Genomic DNA, 23,639 nt, shown 5'->3' on the forward strand with positions numbered 1-23,639 from the left:
CAGCCCCTCTGGGGAGGAGGTCGTAACCCGTTGTCCCAGGAGAGCGTGACCGGTCAGTTAAATGTCCTGCTCACTGGACTCGAGCTCCCGGTGTGGAAACACCCCTCCCGCCCCGTCTCTGTGTCCCAGCTCTCAGCCCCGCGCCTGGCACATGGCAGGTGCTTCACAAGCTTGTAGAAGTGAAAGGGAAGCCTTCTGTAGCTAAAGCAACTTGGATGCAGGAGACCTGGGTTTAGATCCCGGCTCTACTGTCTTCTATCTGGTTGCTCTTGGGCGCGTCCCCTGGCCGTCCTGCATCTCGGCTTCTGTTTCAGTAAACTGGGGGAATTGCGGCTTCACTGAGGGCGGTCCTGAGCGGCAAATGAAGTCAGGAAGTGCTGAGGCCGTGCTGAATGACAGCGTGCAAGGGCAAAGGTAGTAAGGAGAGCGGAGGAAGGAGTGGAGAAGAACGCGGGGGGCTGGGTGGGGGTTGGCGTTGAAGAGTGAGCCGGGAGAAAGGGGTCTCACTGAAGAACACGCATGGATTCACTCAAACCACAGCTTACAGGACAGGCGATTATCCCACACGATAGTAACTGGAACTGGAAACCGCGTCTAGTGTGGCAAGACCCGGCCACCACCGGACTTGAAAGGACCAGATCTGCGGGGAGGGGTTCTCTCCTCCCCTCCCCTCTCCTCCCCCACTCTTTTGTTGTTGCTGCTGCTGATTTTGAGAGAGAAAGAGAGCACCATCAGGAGAGGGGCAGAGAGAGAGAGAGACAGAGAGAATCCCAAGCAGGCTCCGCACTGTCATCACAGAGCCCAAGGCAAGGCTCGATCTCACGAATCGTGAGATCGTGACCTGAGCTAAAGTCAAGAGCCGGATGCTTAACCGACTGAGCCCCGCTGGCGCCCCCTCCCTGCCCGCTCTTTCTTTTGCTCACACATCACAGTCAGTGCTCCAGACCTCCCCACTAGCAGTCCCCAAGGTAAGACTCTCTTTCCTTTTTCCTAATCCTGGTCCCGGAACCCCTCCTACCTTGATCTCTGTCCCTTCGCCCGTGTCCCTGCGGGGAGGGCACGGGAGGGGTACTCGACGTGGTACAAAGGGATAGAAAAGAGAACTTTTCAAATGACAAATTCTCAAAGTTATTTTATTACACCCAAGTCCCACACGGAAGTTTGGGCTGCTTCGTAATTTACGCAGACAAACCTGCAGGCTTTGGTGGGAAGGTGGTTAGCGCCCCGATCCCTTCGCATTTCTATTCCAGTCAGTTCCCCTCGGTGTCGTCTGACTCACGTCACCTCCGCTCGGGGACGATGGTTTCCCCCATCTTACTCAGAAACCCGACAGGTGCCTCGGGCAGGGTGTGATCCGGACACGGAATTTCTCGGAGCCAGGCAGGGTCGTGGGCTCAGCGGAAGTTCGCCTCGTCCTGCACGCCACACACTTCGAGCTCCCTACTCTTGGTGGTGTTCCTTCGCTTTCTTCTTTTCAAGAAGACTCTTCAAGTTTTCGAGCTTATTGTCAAGCTTGGTTAGGTAAAGCTGGAACTCAGAACCTAGAATATATCCCATAAAAAGAAGAGTTAACACAAAAAAGGTCAAACCTTTGGCAGTCCTCGTGAAAACAGCACATGGGACAGCCAGATGCCATTCCCCACACGTGCACTTAGGGAAGGGTGTCTGGTTCCTTAGAATGCCCTCCATGTTCCCACCCCATTGGCTTCTGGCAATCTTCACTGCGTCTGAGTTTAGGCTTGTGAGCTGCCAGAATCTGAGGGGTGATATGTCGAAGGGGATTCTAACTCATGGACCTTGGTTTCTCATGTGATGCCCAGGAGCCCTTACCCTAAGGGGACAGAGGTGTTTTCTAGTAAATGAATTTCGAGACATCTCTATTGGCCATTATCTTGTTTTTGTAACTGACCTTCTTTGTCGGGCCATTATTCATTGGTGGGTTGATCATAGTAACCCATCGGGGTGAGATCAGATACAACTACGAGGTGTCAGGTGGGTGACACAACTGGGCTGACTGGAGACCACTGCTGGGCGTGACAGCGGTTCTCTTCTCTGAACAGCAAAGGGGGGCTGTTGTTCAAGTCTCTTGGTCGGGGGCAGGGGAAGAAGCCTTCTTACTATCTACTGGGAGCTGAAGTAATAATCCTAAATAGCCAGTCTCAGAAGGGTGGGCACAGCGGACACATAGGCAAACGGCAGCATCTCGGTCAGAGAGGTGAGGATGTAAAACGTCTGAGCTCCCTCCTGAGGGTACATTGGAAGGACACTCCCCGCTCGTGGAAAGGACATGTGAGACGTAGCATGTGGGCAACGATACAATCTGCATGTGCCCGTTGCAAGAGTCACGTACCATTTTATTAGGGAAAATGGGAACACAGCAAAATTAGAACAAGGAGTTAGATGAGTGGGTCTATGCCCCCCTTGGCTAGGCTGCTGGTATTCGGACCTACTAAGGAGGATGCCACCCTTTGGAAAAAGGAATTGGTGCCGTTAGTATCATATATAGTATAATATGGGGGAAAATATCATTATAACTGGTGTCGTTCTTCCTCTGTCAGTATTGTTGGAGGAACAAACCAGTGCAAGAGAAAACAATCAATGAACCAGTAAGGAAAGATGGAGACAAAATCAAAAAGGGGCCTTTGTTGGTGGGAGGGGAGAGCGTGTAAGGAGATTTACAAGTTTTGAAAGATACATATAAGGCTGGGGTAATAGTGGGGCGCCTGGGTGGCCCAGTCAGTTAAGCGTCCGACTCTGGATTTCGGCTCAGGTCATGATCTCATGGTTCGTGGGTTCGGGCCCTAAGTCCAGCTCTGCGCTGAAGGTGTGGAGCCTGCTTGGGATTCTCTCTCTCCCCCTCTCTGCCCTTTCCCTGCTCATGCTCTGTCTCTCTCTCTCTCTCTCTCTCTCTCTCTTCTTCTAAATAAATAAATAAACTTAAAAATAAAGTTGGGGTAATACTGAGTAGGCAATGTTGATTGGAGACCAATTCTATTCGAAGGATATAAAGGCTTCAGTATTCATTAGGAGACATAGATTACAAAGGCCATGAATTCAGGGAATGGGAATAGTTCAGCACCATTTTACAGAGAAACAGACAAAATAGCGACGGGAAAACTGCGGAATATTTGCATTCTTGCAACCACAGTAACGAGGTGAGCCAAGAAGCCTGACCCGGTGGGTTAGAGGGTCCCAGGTTGGCTGGACTGATCATGCCTTCTTCCGGCACCCTGGTGTCTGGGGTGTGATCCCCGAGAAAATGTAGTAAACAATCCGTGCCCGAGTTAACCCCACCTTGGGGGAATGTGTGGGAGTTGGGGATGGGCTTGGGAACAGGCCAAGATAAAGGTATGAGGGAAATAATTTGAGTTGTGTTTAATAAGGTTACCTTGAGCCTACGCTCTTATGGGAGTGTCTGGATGTTGCTAAGCGTCTTACTCCTCCTACTGTGTCTGGCCATGCCCTTCATAGACTGGCCCATCGGAGCCTCCTGCCTTTTAGATGACGCTCCGTCCGCTACTATTGCCAGACGAGATGGGTCCACCCAGAGAAGGAAGACAACTGGACTGAAAAAATTGCAGACGATAAACAAAAGTTGATCTTACGCTCATTGGGGAGATTCATGAAGTTGGTTTCCACCACTCTGTTGTTCAGGGGCTGGGTCATGCGGTAGATATTATGGAGGGTCTTGTTCTGGTGATCCAATATGGAATTCTCTAGCTTCCAACCCTGTAGGCCACATGAAGTGGATTATGGAGGGGAAGAGCTACCGGGTAGTTTAAAGGAGTATAATTAGCAATGGAACCAGAGCTTGGATTTATTTATATAACCCTCATAAAGTGGGTGTGAGAAGATCTCAAATCCTGCCACGTGGCAGGGAGAGCATTCATCCTTCTATCCATCCATCCATCCATTCTTCCAACAATCTCTTTTCATTGTTTTCGAGGACTATTTGGTCACCAGTCGAAAGGAGGGAAAGCAGTAAACAGATTTTTGTGGGTGGGTATCCTTGAAGAGGGTATCCCACCTTTTCCTGGATTGGGGAAATGAAAAGTCTAAGAAAAAGAAATATCTGTTCCCGAGGAGGGACATCACCCCAGAAGGAAACGCCAGCTCTGCCTCTGCAAAGCTTTAATTAACCCAACAAATATTTACGATGCACCCGCGCTATGCTGGGGAACAGAAGGTGGTGGATACAGCTCTTCTCCCCAAACGGTTGCATGTGTGTGAGCATGGAGACGAGCTAACGGTGAAGCTGTCCTTGCACAAAGCCATTTATGAAGTTGGACCGTTAGCCCGTGGAAACGGGGGTTTGTCTATCAAGGGCCTAGAACAGTACCCGGCAGGAGCAACGCTCAGTAAATATTTGCCTTCTCCATGCGGCTCTTCTCCTCTGCCTGGGGTCCGGTCCCCGTCCTTTTGCCACCTCAACCGGGGCTCCTTGGTCTCTCTGGCCCCCCAACTTGTCCATCTCCGCCACAGCCCTAGTGAGATCGCCCACGGCGGGACAGGTGAGGACAGTAGCCCTGTGCATGGAGACCACCGTAGGAGCCCAGGTGTTGGCGTTAGGTGAGATTTAGGGGAGCGCGCCTGTCAGCCAGGCAGTCAAAAGGGGAGACTTTGCTGGGGTGATGCCATGCATTACCTGTGCCCTGGAGAACATGATGGGACTTGCCAGCACAAACCAGTAGACGTTCTCAGTACAGGGAGGAGTGGTGAGTGACCCTTTGTAGCTGTAATAGTGATGCACGTTCTCGGGGAGCATGTCCCGAATGTCAAGGTCACTCAGAACTGTGCTCTGTCCTAATGGAGGGGACAAAAGACAACGGAATGTTAGGGGGCCCTGGTGCCCCTGGGGTCGACGGCTCCGGCTCGGACCTGTCCGTGTCTGAATCCCCCGATTCAGCGGAACACAGAAACTGATCGTTGGAGACATTCCCCCAGTTTCGCTTCCTGGAAGGGAAGAGCAAAGACTCTGGGGAGAGACCCACTCAGATGCCTCCTCCCGGATGAGTGGCACCAGTGGGCGTTGACTCCTCAAAAGCTGCTCCCTCATCTGTGGAAAGGGAATGTTCAGTCGGATTGCTGTGAGGGTCAAGGGGGCCATCGAACTCTCACGTAGGCAAGTCCTGATGAGTGTGAACTGCCATCACCACTGCTGAGCAGAGGATACGCTTTATGATAAAGGAAAGAAATTAATCACGACTGCTAGGGGTTTCTGAGTAAGAACTCTCAAGATTTCTTGGTTTGGGCTCGCTTAGAAATGGGTGGATAGAGGGGCGCCTGGGTGGCTCAGTCGGCCGAGCGTCCGACTTTGTCTCAGGTCATGATCTCACGGTTTGTGGGTTCGAGCCCTGTGTTGGGCGCCGGTGCTGAGCTCATCCTGCCACACAATCTGAGAACCAAGCTCAGCCACAGTTGGGGTGTGGCTTCAGTGGGGAGAGGGGCTTCAGCAGGGTGTCTGAAGACTCCCCAGCATCCATACCCCTCACAGCATCTAGAGAATCCCTCTTCCGTTCGTGTCAATGACACTGAGCCCCTGAGCTTAACATTGTCTTCACTTTCCATTTTGCATTTTTTTAATGGCAAAGAGTTTAGTTTTTATATATACATAAATAGGCTCATTAAACCAAGACCTCAGAGTCTAGCAGTGCACAACCCCGTGAATAAGCGAAAGAATTCTAAATTTTAGTCTTATTGGAAAGACTTCGAGATACAACCTTCTAAAGGGCTCTAGCACGTAGATTTGGTTTCATAACCATAATATATTCAAGTTAGTCAAGAATTCCAGAACCATGGTGCAGCTGCTATGGAAAACAATACTTTAAAAATTAAACATACGGGCGCCTGGGTGGCTCAGTCAGTTAAGCATCCGACTCTTGGTTTCAGCTCAGGTCACGATCTCATGGTTTGTGAGCTCGAGCCCCACATCGGGCTCTGCACTGACAGTGCAGAACCTGCTTGGGATTCTCTCTTTCCCTCTCTCTCTGCCCCTCCCCACCCCTCTCTCTCAAAAACAATAAACCCTAAAAAAGAAGAAGGTGAGTGTCTGACTGTCACGTTAGTACATGTTCATCTTTGCAGCCACGAATAAAAATGGCAGCGGTCGGATGTCTGTGTGTCTGTCCAGCTGCATCCAGCCACTTGGCTACAGGCTCTGAGTAGGCGGGACTTGTCTGGAGCTTTGCCAGGTGAGCCCGTGGAGGGGTGGAGGGGCCAGGATGCGGGGCCTGTCAGCATCCTGGCCGTGGTGGGATCTCAGCCGGGCAAAGAGGGATCAAAGGCACGAGGGGTGACAGGAGGGCAAACGGGAGACCTGTGGATTGGGGGTCAGGAGGTCAGGACTGAAGTCAGGGAGCTGGAGTCTGGGAGACGTGGTCAAAGTCAGAAGCACAGAACCAAGGCACCAGAGCTGACGTGGTCGCAGCTCGGGTCATAGGTTTTAGGGGTAGGTGGCCCTTCGGACAAGGATTCTGCCTTCTGGAGGTGGAGGAAAGGGAGACCAGTGCTGCGTGTCTGTGTGTCCAGGCCTGACAAGGAGGGACTTCACTCTTGAGGTGTCTCTCAGCCTGAAGCGAAGAAAGACCTGTCTCTAGTGCCCAGGGTCGTCACTACCAGCCGGGGCCAGAGGTGAGAGCCACTGAGAAGACATCCCTGGCGAGTGGCACCCTGGCCATCCAGAGCCTCCAAGGGCGGGAATCAACAGGCAGACCATATGAACAGAGGCTTCTCGGAGGTGTTCACAGCCTGAGCCAATGGTGGGAATTGCTGGGACGAGGGACCTTGCCCAGGGAGGGGCCGCTCCCCTGGCAAGACCCGCGCGCCACCCTCTCTGCTGGTATCACCCTGTCCCCACCTTGTGCCCTCACGGCCGCTGTTGACTTTCCTCACCTGGATACCTGATGTTGTTCAACTGAGAAATGAAGGTGCTGTAGTACGTGTTTTCACCGTAATCCTCGACCTGTGGGAGAAGCACAGAGTGGTAGATCTAAGGGAGAAGGGACCTCCATCTGGTACGGTCTCCGCCCAGCCAGCCGTTCGGTGGCCCTGCGGGTTGGACAAGCCTCAAGGGCAAGGAGGAGGCAGCTCATCCATGTGCCCACTTGTGTTGGGACAGATAATCTGGCTGCTCTTTGCCACCAACTGCCTGGGCTCGCTAGTCTCTTCCAGGGACACAGGCTGAAGGATTTTGGCAACTTCCAGAGAAAGAGCTTCTCGGTGGTGATGGGTGAGGCCCTCAGGAAATGGGGGTAACGATACCCCCAGTGACTCTGGGCAGGGTCAACCTCAGGAGGGTTCACTGTGGTGAACAGGATTTGGTCTCATGTGCTGCCTTCTTCATCCTCAAGACTTGTGACTGAGCCGAGGACAGTCATCTGTCCACGGGAAAGCTGCTCCGATTCTGCCCACTGCCAGGTCGCTATTTTTTTTGTATGGGTGTTGACTTTTTAGAAGTCAGAAAAGTTGCTGGGGCACCTGGGTGGCTCAGTCAGTTAAGCATCCGACCCTTGATCTCGGCTCAGGTCATGATCTCACAGTTTGTGAGATCGAGCCCTGAGTCAGGCTCTGCCCTGAGAGCTCAGAGCCTGCTCGGGATTCTTTCTCTCTCCCTCTCTCTCTGCCCATGCCTCAAAATAATAAATAAATCAACTTTAAAAATCTATAAAAAGAAGTCAGAAAAATTGCTTCTGGTGAAAAAGGTGAATTTTCAATTGTTCTCTTCAGTCAGTGGTGTTGATCGATTCTTCTTCCCCTGTAATGTAGTCTTTTTCTCTCAAAATATCTTAGTACCTGCACTCACTCTTCTTGTGATGATGTGAGATGATAAAATCCTACGTGACGAGGTGAAAGAGGTGAATGACATAGGCAGGGTGACATAGCAGGAGGCTACTGTTGACCCTCTGATGATACATCAGAAGGAGTAACATCCACTTCTGGGCTGCACTTGACCATGAGTAACTAAAACCTCAGAAAGCGAAGTCAAGGATGGGGAAACTACTGTACAATATACAGCCTAACTTATCACAGCCTGTGTCAGGTTAATACTAAATTCCAGTAAAATATAGCAACTTTGCTCCAAGATAGCTCTATTTCTTTCCCACCATTTCTCCCATTTTTGTCATTGACATTACATCCATATATATCATAAACCCAACAATAAGTAGTATAATGATTGCTTTAAACAATCATTTTTTTTAATTTTTAATTTTTTTAAGTTTATTTATTTTGAGAGAGACAGAGACAGCATGAGTTGCAGGGGGAGGGTAGAGAGAGAGGGGGGGAGAGAGGGAGAGAATTCCAAGCAGGCTCCGTACTGTCAGCACAGAGCCTGATGCAGGGCTTGAACCCATGAACCGTGAGATCACGACCTGAGCTGAAATTAAGAGTCAGATGTTTAACCGACTAAGCCACCAAAGTGCTCCTAAAAGAAATTTTTTAAAGACAAGACAAAAATACATGTATATAGTCTTTTATATTTGCCTACATATTTACCATTTCCAGCATTCTTCATTTCTTTTTGTGGATTTGAGTTACTGTCTGATGTCATTTTCTTTCAGCCAGAAGGATTTTCTGTAATAGTCCTTCAGAATTATCTCAGTTTTTCTTTACCTGGGAATGTCTCTGTATCACTTCACTATTGAAGGATGTTTAGCTGGGTATACAATTCCTGGTTGACAGTCATTCCATGGCCTTCCAATGACTTGTTTCCTTTTTTTAAAAAAATGTTTAAGCTTGTTTATTTATTTTGAGAGAGACAGAGACAGCATGAGTAGGGGAGGGGCAGAGAGAAAGAGAGAATCCCTCCTCTGCACTGTCCACAGAGCCCAATACAGGGCTGGAACTCACGAAACCGTGAGAACATGACCTGAGCCGAAACCAAGAGTCAGACCCTTTACCAACTGAGCCACCCAGACACCCCCTTTTTTTTTTTAAAGTAGGCTTCATGCCCAGCATAGAACCCAATTCAGGGCTTGAACTCATGAACCTGAGGTCAAGACTCCCATGCTGTATGAACTCAGCCAGCCAGGCGTCACTTCTGCTCAGTTCTTAAATTTTATATTTAGCCTGGATTCCTTGGGGTCTCTAGGGACCACCTAGCATCGGCATAGCTTTGTGGTCAGTCCACGATTGTAGCAGAGGTTGTGCTCAAATCCCTCGGGCCCAGAAGATTTGCACCCTCTGCTGATGGATCTGTGTGCGACTTGAGAAGCACATTCAAAGTTCAGCCAGTCATCAGGTCAGCCTCAGTCTTTACTTTCTCTCAGGCCATCTTGGGAAGCTTACACAGCCTTCTGTGGCTCTCTCATTTCCAGGATCTCCCATTAAATTTCTGATTAGTCTGTCACTTACCACTCACCCCAACTAGGACTACACCCTCAGACTGCCAGAACTGCAAATTTCCCTCTGTTTTCTGTCTTTTCTATCAAGCTTGCTGCTTTTACTGATAATGCCCTGGGGCGTGGGTTTTCAACTCTACTCCAAGTCAAGTGAGTCCCTCACCCCCAGGCAGTGAAGCTGCTGGTTCTCCTGTCCAGCCTGCCCCAATAAAACTACCTTTCTGACCGGGGCACCTGGGTGGCTCAGTCGGTAAGCATCTGACTTCAGCTCAGGTCATGATCTCATGGTTTGTGGTTCGAGCCCCGCATCGGGCTCTGTGCTGACAGCTCAGAGCCTGGAGCCTGCTTCAGATTCTGTGTCTCCCTCTCTCTCTGCTCCTCCCCAACTCACACTCTGTCTCTCTCTCAAAACTAAGTAGACATTAAAAAAATTATATAAAAAAACCAAACCTACCTTTCTGACCAAGCTGGAGGGTGGGGATAGGAATGGCCCCAGTGTTCTTACTCAAAATTCTAGCCATTTTTCACAGAAAAAAATGCCTCAATTTGTTGTTTTCCTTTGGTCCACTTCCAGAGCAGGGATATGGTTGTTTTTGACAATTTCATCCAACTTAATACTTGTTTGGGTGGAAATTGAATTCACTGACCACTTCTTGCCACCTAGCCACAAGTCGTGACCTCCAGACATTCTGAGAAAAGCAGAGGTATTGCCTTTATCTGGCAGGTTGCTGGTTTCCTCTTGCCATCAGACCAGTTTATGTCTAGTCAACTGTGCTGTGATCCTAGGTCTTTTAAGTCATTTGTCTGACTTATCCAAGGTCCCCAAGATTGGTGACACAAAAGGAACACTGACTATAAGCAAGGGCTGGAAAAGGGTAGATGTTCATTGAATCAGTGCTTCCAAGAGTGATGAGCTTAGAAATAGATGAGGAGGGGCTGGAAGGAAGACGCTTTGTCTACATTTAATACTTTGGACACCAATCAATGACTTCACACGTGTAGTTTCAGCCTACCTTGATGAGGGCTGCCAGCACAGCTAAGCCATCCGGTGCGCTCTGGGCTATATCATAGCTCTTGTATTTAGAATTGTAGTGAACGATATGAACCTGTGAGAAAAAAAAGGCTAAGTCAAGGGCAGTTTGTGTAGACTTCAAATGCCTCAGGTTTTCAGGGAGGAGCAAAAAGAAAGATGCTCCACCCAAGGCCTCAACCTGTCCCACATGAACAACTCTGACTTTCCCCCATCGGGGTATGAGATCTACCAAGACCAGAAAGTTCTCCAAGAATGGAAAGAGCATGAGTGGGATCTGGGGAGATCAATTCAAGGGCAACTCAAGGACATTTCCCTGACCCCACCTCCCTCCAAGCAGACAAGCTGGTAACGTCCAAAGGGCTCGTGTGGGTTCTCTTGAGAGAGGGCATGAATCACCTTGCCCTGGAGGACACTGTAAACCTGTCATCATCCTCAGGACAAATCTACACAAGAGAGAGAGCCCTGAAACTCTAGAAATTCGGCTACGTGGGCACCTGGGTGCTCAGTGGGTTGAGAGTCCGATTCTTGATTTCAGCTCAGATCATGATCCCAAGGTCATGGGACTGAGCCTTGTGTCCAGCTCCATGATGAGTATGGAGCCTACTTGGGATCCTCCCTCCCTCCCTCTCTCTCTCTCTTCCTCTGCCCCTCTCCCCAGCTTATGCAATCAATCAATCAATAAAATTTAAAGATCACATCCCACAAAAAAAACATTAAAAAAAAAAAAGGAAGAAAAAAATTGGGCTAAAACCAAAGAAGGCTGGCCCCATCCTGTGGGCTGTAAACCTCTACCCTGCTGTAGGTTCCGTGAGCCGGGGACCCTGCCTGAACTGCCGACACAGAGCAGGATCAGTGAATAGTTACAAATGAATGAAAAATAAAGTCAACCTTATAGTGACTTGACTGTCACCAGGACACAGTCTTTTTTGGCTAAGGAAAGCGACGGTGGGGTTTGAGGGAAAGAGGGCCCGGCCCGGGTCCTCACAGTACCTCGGCCACATATCTGATCCCATCGATGGTGTGCTCGGAGCCGCTGATCTCTGAGGACTCGCCACCCCAGTGAAAGTGCATCTGCTTGGCTATGTACTCGGTGCCATCGGCGGCCGTCATGCACATGGTGGGGGGCAGGCTGATCTGCACTGGGGGAGAAAGTGAAGGCCGCAAGTGGTGGAGAGGGGGATGCGCCGGTCAGGGAGCTCCCCTGGCCACTTGCCTACTCACGGGGCAAGCCAGTACTCTGGTGGCTTAGAATGCCGTGAGCGGGGTCACCCACGGGGAGGAGGCAGCTGGCACACAGGGCAGGATGGGAGATCGGGAAGGCACACACCTTCTTACCCAGAGCCAGAGGTCAGGGGCAGGGCCAGCTTGTCAACCCGGGGAAGGGGGGAGGCCCTGAATAAACGTGGCCAGTGGGCACAGAAACCAGAATTCCACTCTCCACTTCTAGACCATCTTGGAATTTCCCCACAGTGTAGGTATAGGAAGGGGGGGCCTCTTGAGACTAGTTTCATGCCTTTTACTACCCAGAATGCTATTGTGAGGCTGGGCTGAGGTGCTTAAAATCCTCATCCTGGGGGCGCCTGGGTGGCCCAGTCGGTTGAGCATCTGATTCTTGGTTTCGGCTCAGGTCATGGTCTCACAGTTCATGAGTTCAAGTCCCACATGGGTCTCTGCACTGACTGATGGCACGGAGCCTGCTTGGGATTCTCTTTCCCTCTCGCTCTGCCCCTCTCCCGCTCATGTTCTCTCTGTCTCTCTCAAAATAAATACACTTTAAAAAGAAAAGAAAATCTGGGGCACCTGGGTGGCTCAGTGGGTTGGGCCTCCGACTTTGGCTCAGGTCATGGTCTCAAGGTTTGTGAGTTCGAGCCCCGCGTCGGGCTCTGTGCTGACAGCTGGAAGCCTGGAGCCTGCTTCGGATTCTGTCTCCCTCTCTCTCTGCCCCTTCCCCACTCCTGCTCTGTCTCTCTCTTTCTCAAAAAAAATTTTTTTTTTAAAAAGAGGAAAGATTAGGTGTTTGATGTCTGTCAAATGTCCCCTTCTTTCCTTCCAAATTGCCGAAAGCAGCAGGGAGCTGTGATTAAGTTCACATGCTGTAAAGCTGGAATCTGGCCCCAAAGATTTTCACATGCCCTTGGGCAGAGCAGGTACTTTGTATTTAGTGCTTAAAATGTGGCCTGCCTCCAAATCAATCCTCGCGTGAAAAGAAAAAAAACAGAAGAGCCTTTAAAAGAAGATGTACAGGGGTGCCTGGGTGGCTCAGACGGTTAAGTGTCTGACTTCGGCTCAGGTCATGATCTCATGGTTCGTGAGTTCGAGCTCCATGCTGACAGAGTGGAGCCTGCTTAGGATTCTCCCTCTCTCTCCCTCTCTCCCTGCCCCTCCCCCACTCGTGCTCAAGCTCTCTCTCTCTCTCTCAAAATAAAGAAACTCTTAAAAAATATTTTCAAAATAAATAAATAAAACAAAAGAAGACGTACAAAGTCATCTGCTGAGAGATTGGAAAGCAGACGACCAGGCCAGAGCTTTCCAATTGGCCAGTTAGCCCCATGTGAGCAATACCAAAGTTCCCGACACGTATGTTTCCCCAAAACACGATTCCCTGCAGAGTGTTTTGCTCCTCAGGTTTTATCAACAGGATCACATAGGCTGGATCAGAAAATGGCAGCAACTCAGAGCATGTCCCTGCACCTTTGAAAAGGTGAGACCAAATACCTGTGTCCCCAAAAATCAACTCACTGAACTTTCCAGATTCTGAAAATCGATGTAACTTTTAGCAAAAGTTGTTCTTCTTTACTGGAAACTAATTCAACCAGGTTCTTACCGGGCCAGGAAAGCCATGTGATCTGAGCATTTTCTGTGCTCAAGAAAGGACAGCCAAGGGTCAAGGCCACGAAGGTCAAAGAAACACTGAGGAACCGACCCCAGTTGGAGGAGACTAAGGACATATGACGGCCACGTAGAATGTGACATCCTGGATTAGGTCTTGGGCCAGAAAGAGGACATCGATGAGAATGGGATGAAATTCACATGGGTCCATCTAAGTAGTTAATCATGTCGTTTCAAGGTAGTAAGTTTCTAGGATGTTAATATCGAGGGAAGTGGGGGGACACCTGTGTGGCCCAGCCAGTTAAGTAGCTGACTCTTGATCTAGGCTCAGGGCATGATCTCATGGTTTGTGGGTTCGAGCCCCAACTTGGGCTCTGAGCTGACGGCGTGGAGCCTGCTTGGGATTCTCTCTCTCCCTCTCTCCCTCTCTGCCCCTCCCCTGCTCACATGTGTTCCCTCTCTCTCACTAAATAAACAAACATTTTTTTAAATATTAGGAGAAGTGGGAGAAGGGGATATGGGAACTCTGTACTATTTCTGCAATGTTTCTAGTCTCAAACTATTTCAAAATGAAAGGGGTTTTTGTTTTTGTTTTCCAACGACGAAACCAGCCCTGCTCCCCGCAGCCTTAGGAAGTCAGAACCTACTGAGAACCGTGCGTCACTCGTGGGCGCCGACTTGGGGATTTGTCCTTTCGCACGGAAGTCTTTTCCCCTCAGGAGCATCTGATCTACGTCAGGCTCTGTGCCACGTACTGAGCTAGATGGAAGAATGAGAGATCATCCTCCCCTGAAGGAGCCTACCAAACAGAGTGACTGGTAGTACCTATGAAGAGGACAGTGTTGCTTTTCCCACTGAAGACTAGAGGCCCGGTGCCTCAGGCCTGTAAGCTTTTCTTGAGCCTAGGAATATATATTTGGGGGGCTAAAAAATAGAGATAAAGATAAGTAGATATATATATTAATCAGTGAGTACTGGTCCTCCAACTGTAGCTAGTTCACGACTAAAGAAAGTGAGAATGAGCTTTAGAAACTTTTGTAGCAATTTAAGGTTGTTTCCATAGCCAAGCGTGTTTTCAATTTCTTTTTACTGGCATATAATTTTATGACTGTTGACTCTAATAATAGAAGATGAGGTACATAAGAATGTAAATATAGGGGCGCCTGGCTGGCTCAGTTGGAAGTGTGTGCGACTCTTGATCTCAGGGTCATGAGCTCGAGTCCCGTGTTGGGTGTAGAGAGTACTTGAATAAATAAATGAACTTTTAAAAAATGTAAATATAGAGTAGAATTTGAAATTAAAAGCACAATACCAATTATGTTAGCACTCCCCAACATTAAATTACATATAAATCTAGCAAAGTGTGTGCAAGATCTCTCTATGAAATCTACAAAAATTCTGATGAAAGAAATCAAAGAATAAATAAAGGGAGAGATAGTCTATGTTCCTGCGTAGAAACATTTGACGTTGTCAAGGTGTCAGCTCTTCTCAACGTGATCTATGGATTCGATGCAGTCAAATTTCCAGCAAGTTATTTTGTGGCTCTCAACAAACTGATTCTAAAGTTTGCATGGAAAGGCAGGAGACCCAGAATAGCCAACTCAATGTCGAAGAAGACCAATGCTGGAGGACCAATAATCAATACAAGGTAGTATTAGCAAAAGAATAGACAAATAGATCAATGGAATAGAATAGAGAGGCCCGCAATAGACCCACATAAATATACTCAACTGATCTCTAGCAAAGGATCAAAGACAATAGAGTGGAGTCTCTTCGTTAAATGGTGCCGGAAATACTGGACATCCACGGGCAAAGAAATGAATTTACACACAGGCCTTCCACCCATCACCAAAGTTAACTCAAAATGGGCCACAGATCTACATGTAAAATGCAAAACTATAAAATTCCTAGACGATAACACAGGAGAAAACCTAGATGACCATGGGGGTGGTGATGCCTTTTTCGAGGCGACACCAAAGACAGGATCCATGAGATAAATAATCGATAAGCTGGACTCCATTAAAATCCAAAACTTCTATTCTGTGAATGAGATCGAGCCCCGTGTTCCTGGGTATGGAACCTGCTTAAGATTCTCTCTCTAAAACAATAAAATAAAATAAAATAAAATAAAATAAAATAAAATAAAATAAAATAAAACAAAATAATTAAATTAAATTAAAAACAAAAAACCTGATAAAAAATGGGCCAGAGACCTTAATAGACACGTCACCAAACATATACAGATGGCAACTAAGTCCTGTGAAGAGAAACTCCACCTTGTACGTCATCAAGGAAACACAAATGAACAACAATGGGGTACCTCTGTACGCCTGTTAGAACCGCCGTAAGCCAGAACACCGACACCACCAAATGCTGGTAGGATGTGGAGAAACAGGAAGTCATTGCTCACTCACTCAATGCAACATGGTGCAGCCACTTGGGAAGACTGCTTGGCAGTTTCTTGCAAAGCTAAACCCATTCTTACCATACAGTCCAGTACTCATGCTCCTTGGTATTTCCCCAATGGAGTTAAAACTTATGTCCATGCATCTGCACATAGATGTTTATAGCAGCTTTACTCATAATAATTGCTGAAACTTGAAAGACGCCAAGATGTCCATCCAGACAATGGGACATTACTCAATGGTAAAAAAAAAAAAAACAATGAGCTATCGATCCAGTCATGAAAAGACACAGAGGAACCGCATTGCTAAGTGAAAGAAGCCAATCTGAAAAGGCTACACACTGTAGGATTCCAACCACATGACATTCTAGAAAAATCAAAACTGTGGAGACAGCAAAAGGATCAGGGGTTGTCAAGGACGGCAGCGGGGGGAGAGAGGAGCAGGCAGAGCACAGAGGGTAATTAGGGCCATGAAAACACTGCATCATACTATCATAAGGAATACATGTCATCCTACATTTGTTCAACCCCATAGAATGTATAACACCAAGAGTGACCCCTAAGGTAGGTTATGGACTGCTGGCGATTGTGATGTGTCAAGGTCAGTTTATCCTTGGGGAAAAAAATGCCCCATTCTGGTGAGTGATATTGGTAATGGGGGAGACAATTATGTAGGGGCAGGGGATACATGAGAAATCCCTGTACTTTCCACTTAATTTTGCTATGAACTTAAAACTGCCCTAAAATAAATGAAGTCTATAAAAAATATGTATATATAAATATATTTTTATTTATGTCATTATTATTTATCATTATTATATCATCATTATTATAATTATTTATCATTATTATCATTATATTTTTATTATTATTTATAGCAATTATTATTTGTATTATTTGTAGTATAAATATAATCTAGATATAATAATTTACTTACAAATATAATTCTATATAAATATAGAAGATAAACCTCAGATCAGGACATTTATATTTATATTATAATGTAAATAATTTATATTTTATAAATTATATAAATATTATTTATATTATATATAACATGTTATACGTAATACATATATCATACATACAATATATATATTTATATTAAGATATTATATTTTATATCTTAGGTCCAAGATATAAAAAGAACCCTACAAAATCAAAATTAATAAATTTTCTTATAATGTTTATTTATTTTTGAGAGACAGAAAGAGACAGAGCATGAGCAGGGGGTGGGGGGAGCAGAGAGAGAGGGAGACACAGAATTTGAAGCAGGCTCTAGGCTGTAGCCTCTGTGCTGTCAGCACAGAGCCCGATACGGGGCTCGAACCCACGAACCGTGAGATCACGACCTGAGCCACAGCCGGACGCTTTAACCGACTGAGGCGCCCCAAATTAATAACTGTTTAAGTATATCATACCACCTTTACTGTTAAACTTATTCATCAAATGTTATTAAATTTGAAAATTTGTCGATTAGGGTTTTTTTTCCTTCCGTAGAATTCTTGAAGCTTGGAGCTTGCTGAAAATGTATAAGCAATTGTAAAGAGTTCTGAAAATCTTTCAAAATACGTTAAAAAAAATCTAAGTGATGTGAGCTGTGAGTGCGCTCCCATACCTTTGATATGATGTCGGGTAGCTTGGGGACCCTACAGGCCTCCAGCTTCCAGAAAGCCCGGCGCAGTCCATCGGAGGAAGGCCCAGGGCCCTCTCCAAACCGGGAGGAGGAAGCCACCAGTCACCGCAAGGCCCTGGGAAGCTGGGGTCTTCTAACACCTCCCCTCTCCCGGATCCCCAGCACAGAGCCCTGCACACCAGGCATGTAGCAGGAACAGCCCAGGTACCAGCGGGGGCGCTCGATCCCGAGATACCCCTGGCTGGCTATCCTGGTGGGTCAACCAAGCTTCTCCCCTGCCTTCAGCTGCCACCTGTGTCCCCTCTTCATCGAGGGCAAAGAGAGCAGCCGAAGCTCCTGGTGGCCAACCTGCTGGAAGCTTCAGAGCTAACTCTGGAAGCAGGAGCTTGTCATTAATGATAAAATGAGGCTTTCGTGAATTATTTGTGGAGTTCAGTGATCCAGGCCACGTGTGCCTGAGGCCTTTCACAGACCTGTGTTCTCCTGTGTTCACCAGCCTCATCAAGGGCAGCTGGTTTATCTTCTCAATCGTGCAAACAGGAGATATAAGTCCTGTGACCCACGCACCTAAGCGGGTGGGCAGTAAGTTGGCCCAGCCCGGGGGGAAGGTGAAGGGGAGGTGTCCGAGGAGGATGTGGGGAGGGGCCAGGCTTCCAGGGTCTGGGTCTGGCTCAGCCACCAGAGACTGCATAACCTTAAGTCCTTCGGCCTCCCAAGGCCTCTGGCCTCCACCCCAAACGATGCCCTCTGTGGGGGGTGGCAGGCTCAGAGGAGATGGGCCCCCTTGGAAAATCAAAACAGGGTGTTCAGTAAACAGAAAGCAATGGGTTTTACAGCTGTCCAGTCCAGGCTTCTGAAGTGGGGGTCCCCAAGACTCAGGCCAGACTTTTCCTGTCTGACCTCCACCCCCTTCCTGGAAGGGAATAGAATACAAAACCTTCTTCTTTTTATTAAACAAAATCTTTTTTAATGTTTATTCACTTTTGAGAGACAGAAAGAGACAGAGTGTGAGCAGGGGTGGGACAGAAAGAGAGGGAGACACAGAATCCGAAGCAGGCTCGAGGCTCCGAGCTGTCAGCACAGGGCCCGACATGGGGCTTGAACCCATGAACTGTGAGATCACGAGCTGAGCCAAAGTCAGACGCTTAACCGACTGAGCCACCCTGGTGCCCCAAGCTTCTTCCTTTTTAAACCTCTGAGAAATACTGACTGGCCCAATTGTCAGACATTTTGGGCCCATCAGACTCAATACAGGAAATATGGAAAATCGGACCAGCGCACAGATCAACAGAACACACAGGCGGGTCAGTGGCCTCAGCAGCACTGTCTCCATTGGCTGGAGTTCTCGCTGGCTGGGCCAGAGTGAGCTTGGGGAGAGGCTAATGCAGAAGGAAGGAGCCAGCCAGGAGCTGAGGCAAAAGACAGAGGCCCTGCTGTGCAGCTTGGGGAGAGCCCCCCCCGCCCCCCCCCCCCCCGGCCCCACCGTGGCCCCAGCTCCCAGCCTGTGCTACATCTCCGCGTGGGCCACCCTGTCATCTGGCACCTGCTCCCTCTGCCCAGTGCCCGTGGACCGCAGCCAGCCACCTGCCCCTTACCTGTGTGGCCGTTGTTGGTCATGGGGAACTGGCCCCCCTGGGACTTGTAGCCTGTCAGGTTCAGAGCCTTCAGGGAGGGGTTGTACTGAACGTTTCTCCTCTGCAGGTCGATGGGTGACTGTCTCCTCCCCCCACAGCTGGGGTACTCCTTCGACCACTGTGTTTGGTCCAGTGGCCCCTCTGCGACAGGAGAGAGCCAAAGGGGTCACAGCTCTTTGAGGGGCTCAGTTCACAGCAGGGTCCGCCCATCAAGAGGCCAGGATCAAGGCCAGAGGTCTGCCTTCTAGAAAGCAGAGGCTGGCCTCCAGAAGGAGGGAAGAGGGGCATCGTCAAAGTCGTCTCTGGGGGGCCTGCTATCTGGGGGGCTTTGAACTCCTCCCCTGTTTCAGTCATTGGCCCCGAGAAGAGAGTCAGGGCTTAGAAAAACAATGAAAGTCTTTATTATATAGCTTTAGTTCCCCCCTGGAATGGGAATACACTAATAAATGCTCTGGAAGTCTCCCCGGGCTTGGCATTGCTGTGTTACTTTAGGGGTCCTCTCTCCATTTGCTCCCAATGGCACAGTTTTCCTTCCCCTCCCCCAACAATAGTGCAGTTCCCTCCCCCCACTGCAGGACGGCCCACCCGTTTACCCGCTCCAACCCCTGTCACTGGGTCCCAGGATGGTAAAGACCTCTACGGATTCAGGGCAGGAAGGGAAAGAAAGCATCAGGTTCAAAGACGACCGAAGTGATGAGGTGGAAAAAAAAAAAAAATCAAAGTAAGGAAATGTATCTTTTTTGAGGTGGGTAATAATTCTAGGGGAGAGAAGGAAGAAAGCTAGTCATTGCCAGGGGAGGGGGGGTGCCCGTGGGTCCTGCTCATACCCGCCCACTTGCAGTTGGGAATCCAAGCTCTCTCCCCACCTCACCCGGTGGCTGCAGGGGGCGGGGGCGTGGCTTGTTTTAAGGAAGCCGTTTGCATCAGGGGCCGCTCCCAGCCTCTTGGTTTTGCAATATACAGGAAAGTCAAGTTTTTATTTCTCTGCTCTTTATTTAATACTATAAACCAATATTTAAGCAATTCTTTCCTAGAGGCAGGATGCCAAGATCACGGCCAGAGGTCCCCGGCACAGCCCCCCTCCCCCACCACATGAATCAAAAGGCTTTGGGGCCCTTGTCCCTAGCAGTGTTGTGGCTTTCTGAGTATTCCCAAAAGGCATTTGAAGTAGCCACCCCAAGCGCTCCTGGGCCCCTGATGGCTTTCCAGAAGGCCCCCAGTCTCAGAGGCTGGGCTGAGACTGGGAAGGACAAGACCTGCCTGTTGGAATTCTCCCCCTTGCTTGTCCTTCCGAACCACCCCGAGTACCAAGGAGCCCCGGGACTTCTCTGCCCCAGAGCGGGGCGGTTGGTCAGAGGGGGTCGCTCTGCCCTCTGAAGCTGGACTTTCTGAGCCTCCTATGACGTCCCTAATTCTGTTCCCCTTGACTTAACAGACATACATCCACCCCGAATGTATGCTTCCCCCTGTGCCTGAAGCTGGGGGCACCGTGTGCAGAGTGGGTCCGCCAGCGACGCTGAAGGCCGTCCAGAGCCCCATCCCTCGGTGCAGTGCAGAAAAGGGGGGGCACGGGCAGGAGCTCTCCTCAGTGCCCCATGGGAGGAACGTTTCGCATCCAGATGTGCAGATTTGGGTCTCAGCAGGCCCACGGCAACTGGGAGGCGGCAGCCTGGGGGCTGTGCACAGTGGAGATGTTCTGGGTGAACCTCCTACCACGAGCTCCCCACGAAGAAAGCTCTCGCAAACCCGCACACCCTCTGTGAGGCCGCAGGGAGACCTCACAACTTCATTTTCCACATGCAGAGACGGAGAGAGCAAAGGGCTTTGCAGTCAGAGGGCTCTCCAACCAGCGCTGTGGCCGGAAAAGGTTCTCAGGCAAAGCACCTGCAGACGATGTGGGGGTCCGGGAAGGGAGAGCGAATTCCTCTTGTCCTAATCGGGGGTTCTGGGTTCAGAGTGCTCTCCGTAGCCTTGAAGGGCAACCCCAGCAAGGTGAGGGTAGCGAGGAAGCGCACAGCCCCCGAGGCGCAGGCTTACCTGAGTAGGTCCACTGGGAGCCATGCTGGGCCCGGGCCCCCAGGAAGAGCAGAGCCAGCAGGGGTAGGAAGGCCGCCATGGAGCCGCAGGTCTGGAATCAGGCTGAGGCAGGGGACGCTCTTCTTTTAAACACTCAGAAACTGTCAATAACAATTTACCGAGTCTGGTTGATTGACCTACCTCCACTGCACCCACTAAAACAATAACGCCTTCTCACAATGGCCCTTGTGACTTGGTTGACTGGGCCAGGTGGTGTGGCCTGACCTTGCCCGATCCCCGCTGGCGTCATCACCACGAGCGGTTAGCCCACGGCTTTGGTTGTTCAATGCCCTAGCTTATGACAACTCACTTGAAGGGCCACACAGTGCGCCCTTTGTGGATGAGCCACCACAGGAGAGGGAAAAGGCCCAAGGCAGAGGGAAGCAGGATGGGGAGGATTTCCCGGGACAATGGCACTTCCTGTGCCCTTGCTCCTGGCACGCGGGGCTCTGGGAACGGGTGAGGGCCATCCCCAGGGCCGGGAAAGCCCGGCCGGATTCCGCCTGGTATTTCCTGCCCTTCCTCGGTGGTCGACACAGGCCGCCGCTGCTGCAGACCTTGGAGGCCCCGCCAGCCCCTCCATGTTTGGACGTGGACCTGAGAGTCCTACCCGGAGGCCCCTTGTGCCCTCCCGCTCGCGCTCGGATCACCCGTAGGCCACGTCCCCGTGTGTGCCTTCGGGCCTTCGCGCTAGCCCGGGCGTCCGTGTGTCTCCGTGGGGAGCATTTGTCCTGACGGCCGCAGTGTGCTCGGTCACACCCACGCGTGTTGGATCGGCCCAGCGCCTGACCCCTCCAAGTGTCCACTTGGGCAAACCGTCCTTGAAACTGGCTGAGGGAGAAACTTCTGAGTTTACACCTGCTGACAGGCCAGCGTTTCCCACGCACGGGGCAGGCAGCGTCCCCGCTTGCTGGCCAGGTACAAGGGTCTGTCCTGTTCTGCAGAGGAGAGCCAACCCCACCCCCAGCCCCCCACAAAAGCATTCCGCGCCCTTGTCCCTGGGGGCCAGGGATGCCAGACGGCAGTGTGGCAGCGGGAATTAGGCCTGGTTACCTTGTCTACCAGACCCCTCCATATATGAAGAAAGTGACGTAGGATGCCCGGCCGGCCTGCCAGAGAGGGACCCGGAAGTAAAAGTGAAGGACTCAGCCCCCCGCCCCAACTTCATGGAACTTTCTTGCATATTATCAGAGGTTGGAAACCCACGCTCCAGTCGCCACAAAGTGAGTCGCGTCCGGCCCCGTCGAGAGGGCCACCTCGTAGGTCCCATGAGACCCCACCTGAGCCAAAGACCGCAAGGGTAGCTGCTGAAGATCACAAACCGAGGCTCTGAGTGTTTTTCTTGGGAAACTGAAGCAGGGCTCTGGGCAAGAGGGAGCACAGAGGGAGTCGGAGAGGTCACGGCAGCTGGGGGTGCGAAGCCAGAGCGGGGGAGGCAGGGGGGAGGGGTGCTGAGTGAGGGGTAGGGGCGACCTGCGGAGGGGGGGAGGGAGGAAGGGACCCGGGGCCGTGTGAGGAGACGGGGACCGCTCAGAGAAAGGAGCGGGTGTCCACAGCCGGTGCTGGGAAACTGGGGAGTGTCTGTTATTACCCGCAGCTCCATTTCCCGCGGGTTCCCCTGTCGCTTAGCGCTTAGGAACGCCCAGGGGGCCCAGGCGCTTTTGTTGCCCCACAGAGTCCTCGTGGTAAGCGCATAGCCACCTCTGCCAGTCTGCAACCGCAGCAACCTCACCGTGGAGCGCACACCACACTCACCCATCAGACGTACATCCCTGCCCTGGTTTCTCCGAATCTTTGGCTCGGGCAAGAGCCGGGCGGGCCGGGAATCTGTGCAGGTGGCCAACGTGGACAACAGGTGGTCAGAGTGAGTGATTGTGTTAACACGGTGATCGCACCGGCCAGGACCCGCCTGCTAACGAGGGCGCATTGCTGCGGAAAGAAGGTCCCTCCCTCTCCTGTGCAGCCCGCTGCGATGGCAAAGTCGACAGACAGACAGGGTCCCTTCTGTTGCCTACTCTCTAACTCACTGTCTTCTTCAACCATGAAATTTTCCATTGACTTTGAACATGCGTTTCCGCCTTCTGGTATTTGTAAAGCCTGTTGCTTGTTTTGGGTTTTGTTTGGGTTTGGTGTCATTTTAATTTGCGTTTTTCGTGTGTCGCATTCGACCCTGAACTTGCTTCTGCCTTCATCCAACTGCGTCTCCGGCTCATCCAGGCTGTACCTTATTCTAAACTCCTGTTTTTCTAGGCCTTTGGTTTGAGTGGCTGGTCTGAGATGAGTTGACAGGTGTGCCATTTTCATCGCAACATCATGTCAAAAATGAGAAAGGAGCTTTGTTCTTTCTCGGTGCCACCACAGCTCCATGACGGAGACCCACGGAGGCAAAGAAGAGGCAAGGACGTGTGGTCAGCCCAGGTGAGCAAGGAAGTGCTATCAGCCCAAGTAAACAGGGAAGCACCACCAACCCAGGTGAGCAGGGAGGGGTGGTCAGCCCAGGTGAGCAGGGAGGGGTGGTCAGCCCAGGTGGGGGGGCGGTGATCAGCCCAGGTGAGCAGGGCAGGGTGGTCAGTCCAGGTGAGCAGGGAGGGGTGATCAGCCCAGGTGAGCAGGGAGGGGTGGTCAGCCCAGGTGAGCAGGGCGGGGTGATCAGCCCAGGTGAGCAGGGAGGGGTGGTCAGCCCAGGTGA

The 23,639-nt window shown here is 50.4% G+C and overlaps 1 protein-coding gene across 1 annotated transcript; it reads right to left on the minus strand.

Moving 5' to 3' along the window:
* Positions 1-1,116: 1,116 nt before the first annotated feature.
* CA6 (carbonic anhydrase 6) lies at positions 1,117-21,051 on the minus strand. The gene is made up of 8 exons (XM_049618846.1): positions 20,912-21,051; positions 18,836-19,015; positions 11,362-11,510; positions 10,352-10,444; positions 6,892-6,961; positions 4,646-4,803; positions 3,606-3,729; positions 1,117-1,541 (listed from the first exon to the last, which is right to left on the minus strand). Exons 1-8 carry the CDS (start codon positions 20,988-20,990, stop codon positions 1,441-1,443), a joined length of 954 nt encoding a protein of 317 aa, XP_049474803.1. The 5' UTR covers positions 20,991-21,051; the 3' UTR covers positions 1,117-1,440.
* Between the last annotated feature and the right edge of the window lie 2,588 nt (positions 21,052-23,639).

The sequence above is a fragment of the Panthera uncia genome (assembly GCF_023721935.1).
Source record: "Panthera uncia isolate 11264 chromosome C1 unlocalized genomic scaffold, Puncia_PCG_1.0 HiC_scaffold_4, whole genome shotgun sequence".
NCBI classification, from domain to species: Eukaryota; Metazoa; Chordata; class Mammalia; order Carnivora; family Felidae; genus Panthera; species Panthera uncia.

Excerpts from the sequence above, each read along its gene's own strand:
- CA6 (XM_049618846.1), bottom strand. The coding sequence starts at position 20,990 with ATGGCGGCCTTCCTACCCCTGCTGGCTCTGCTCTTCCTGGGGGCCCGG. Across the intron at positions 10,445-11,361 it reads GGATCAGATATGTGGCCGAG|GTTCATATCGTTCACTACAA; the intron begins GTACTGTGAGGA and ends TTTTTCTCACAG. Across the intron at positions 1,542-3,605 it reads CATGAATCTCCCCAATGAGC|GTTCTGAGTTCCAGCTTTAC; the intron begins GTAAGATCAACT and ends GATATATTCTAG.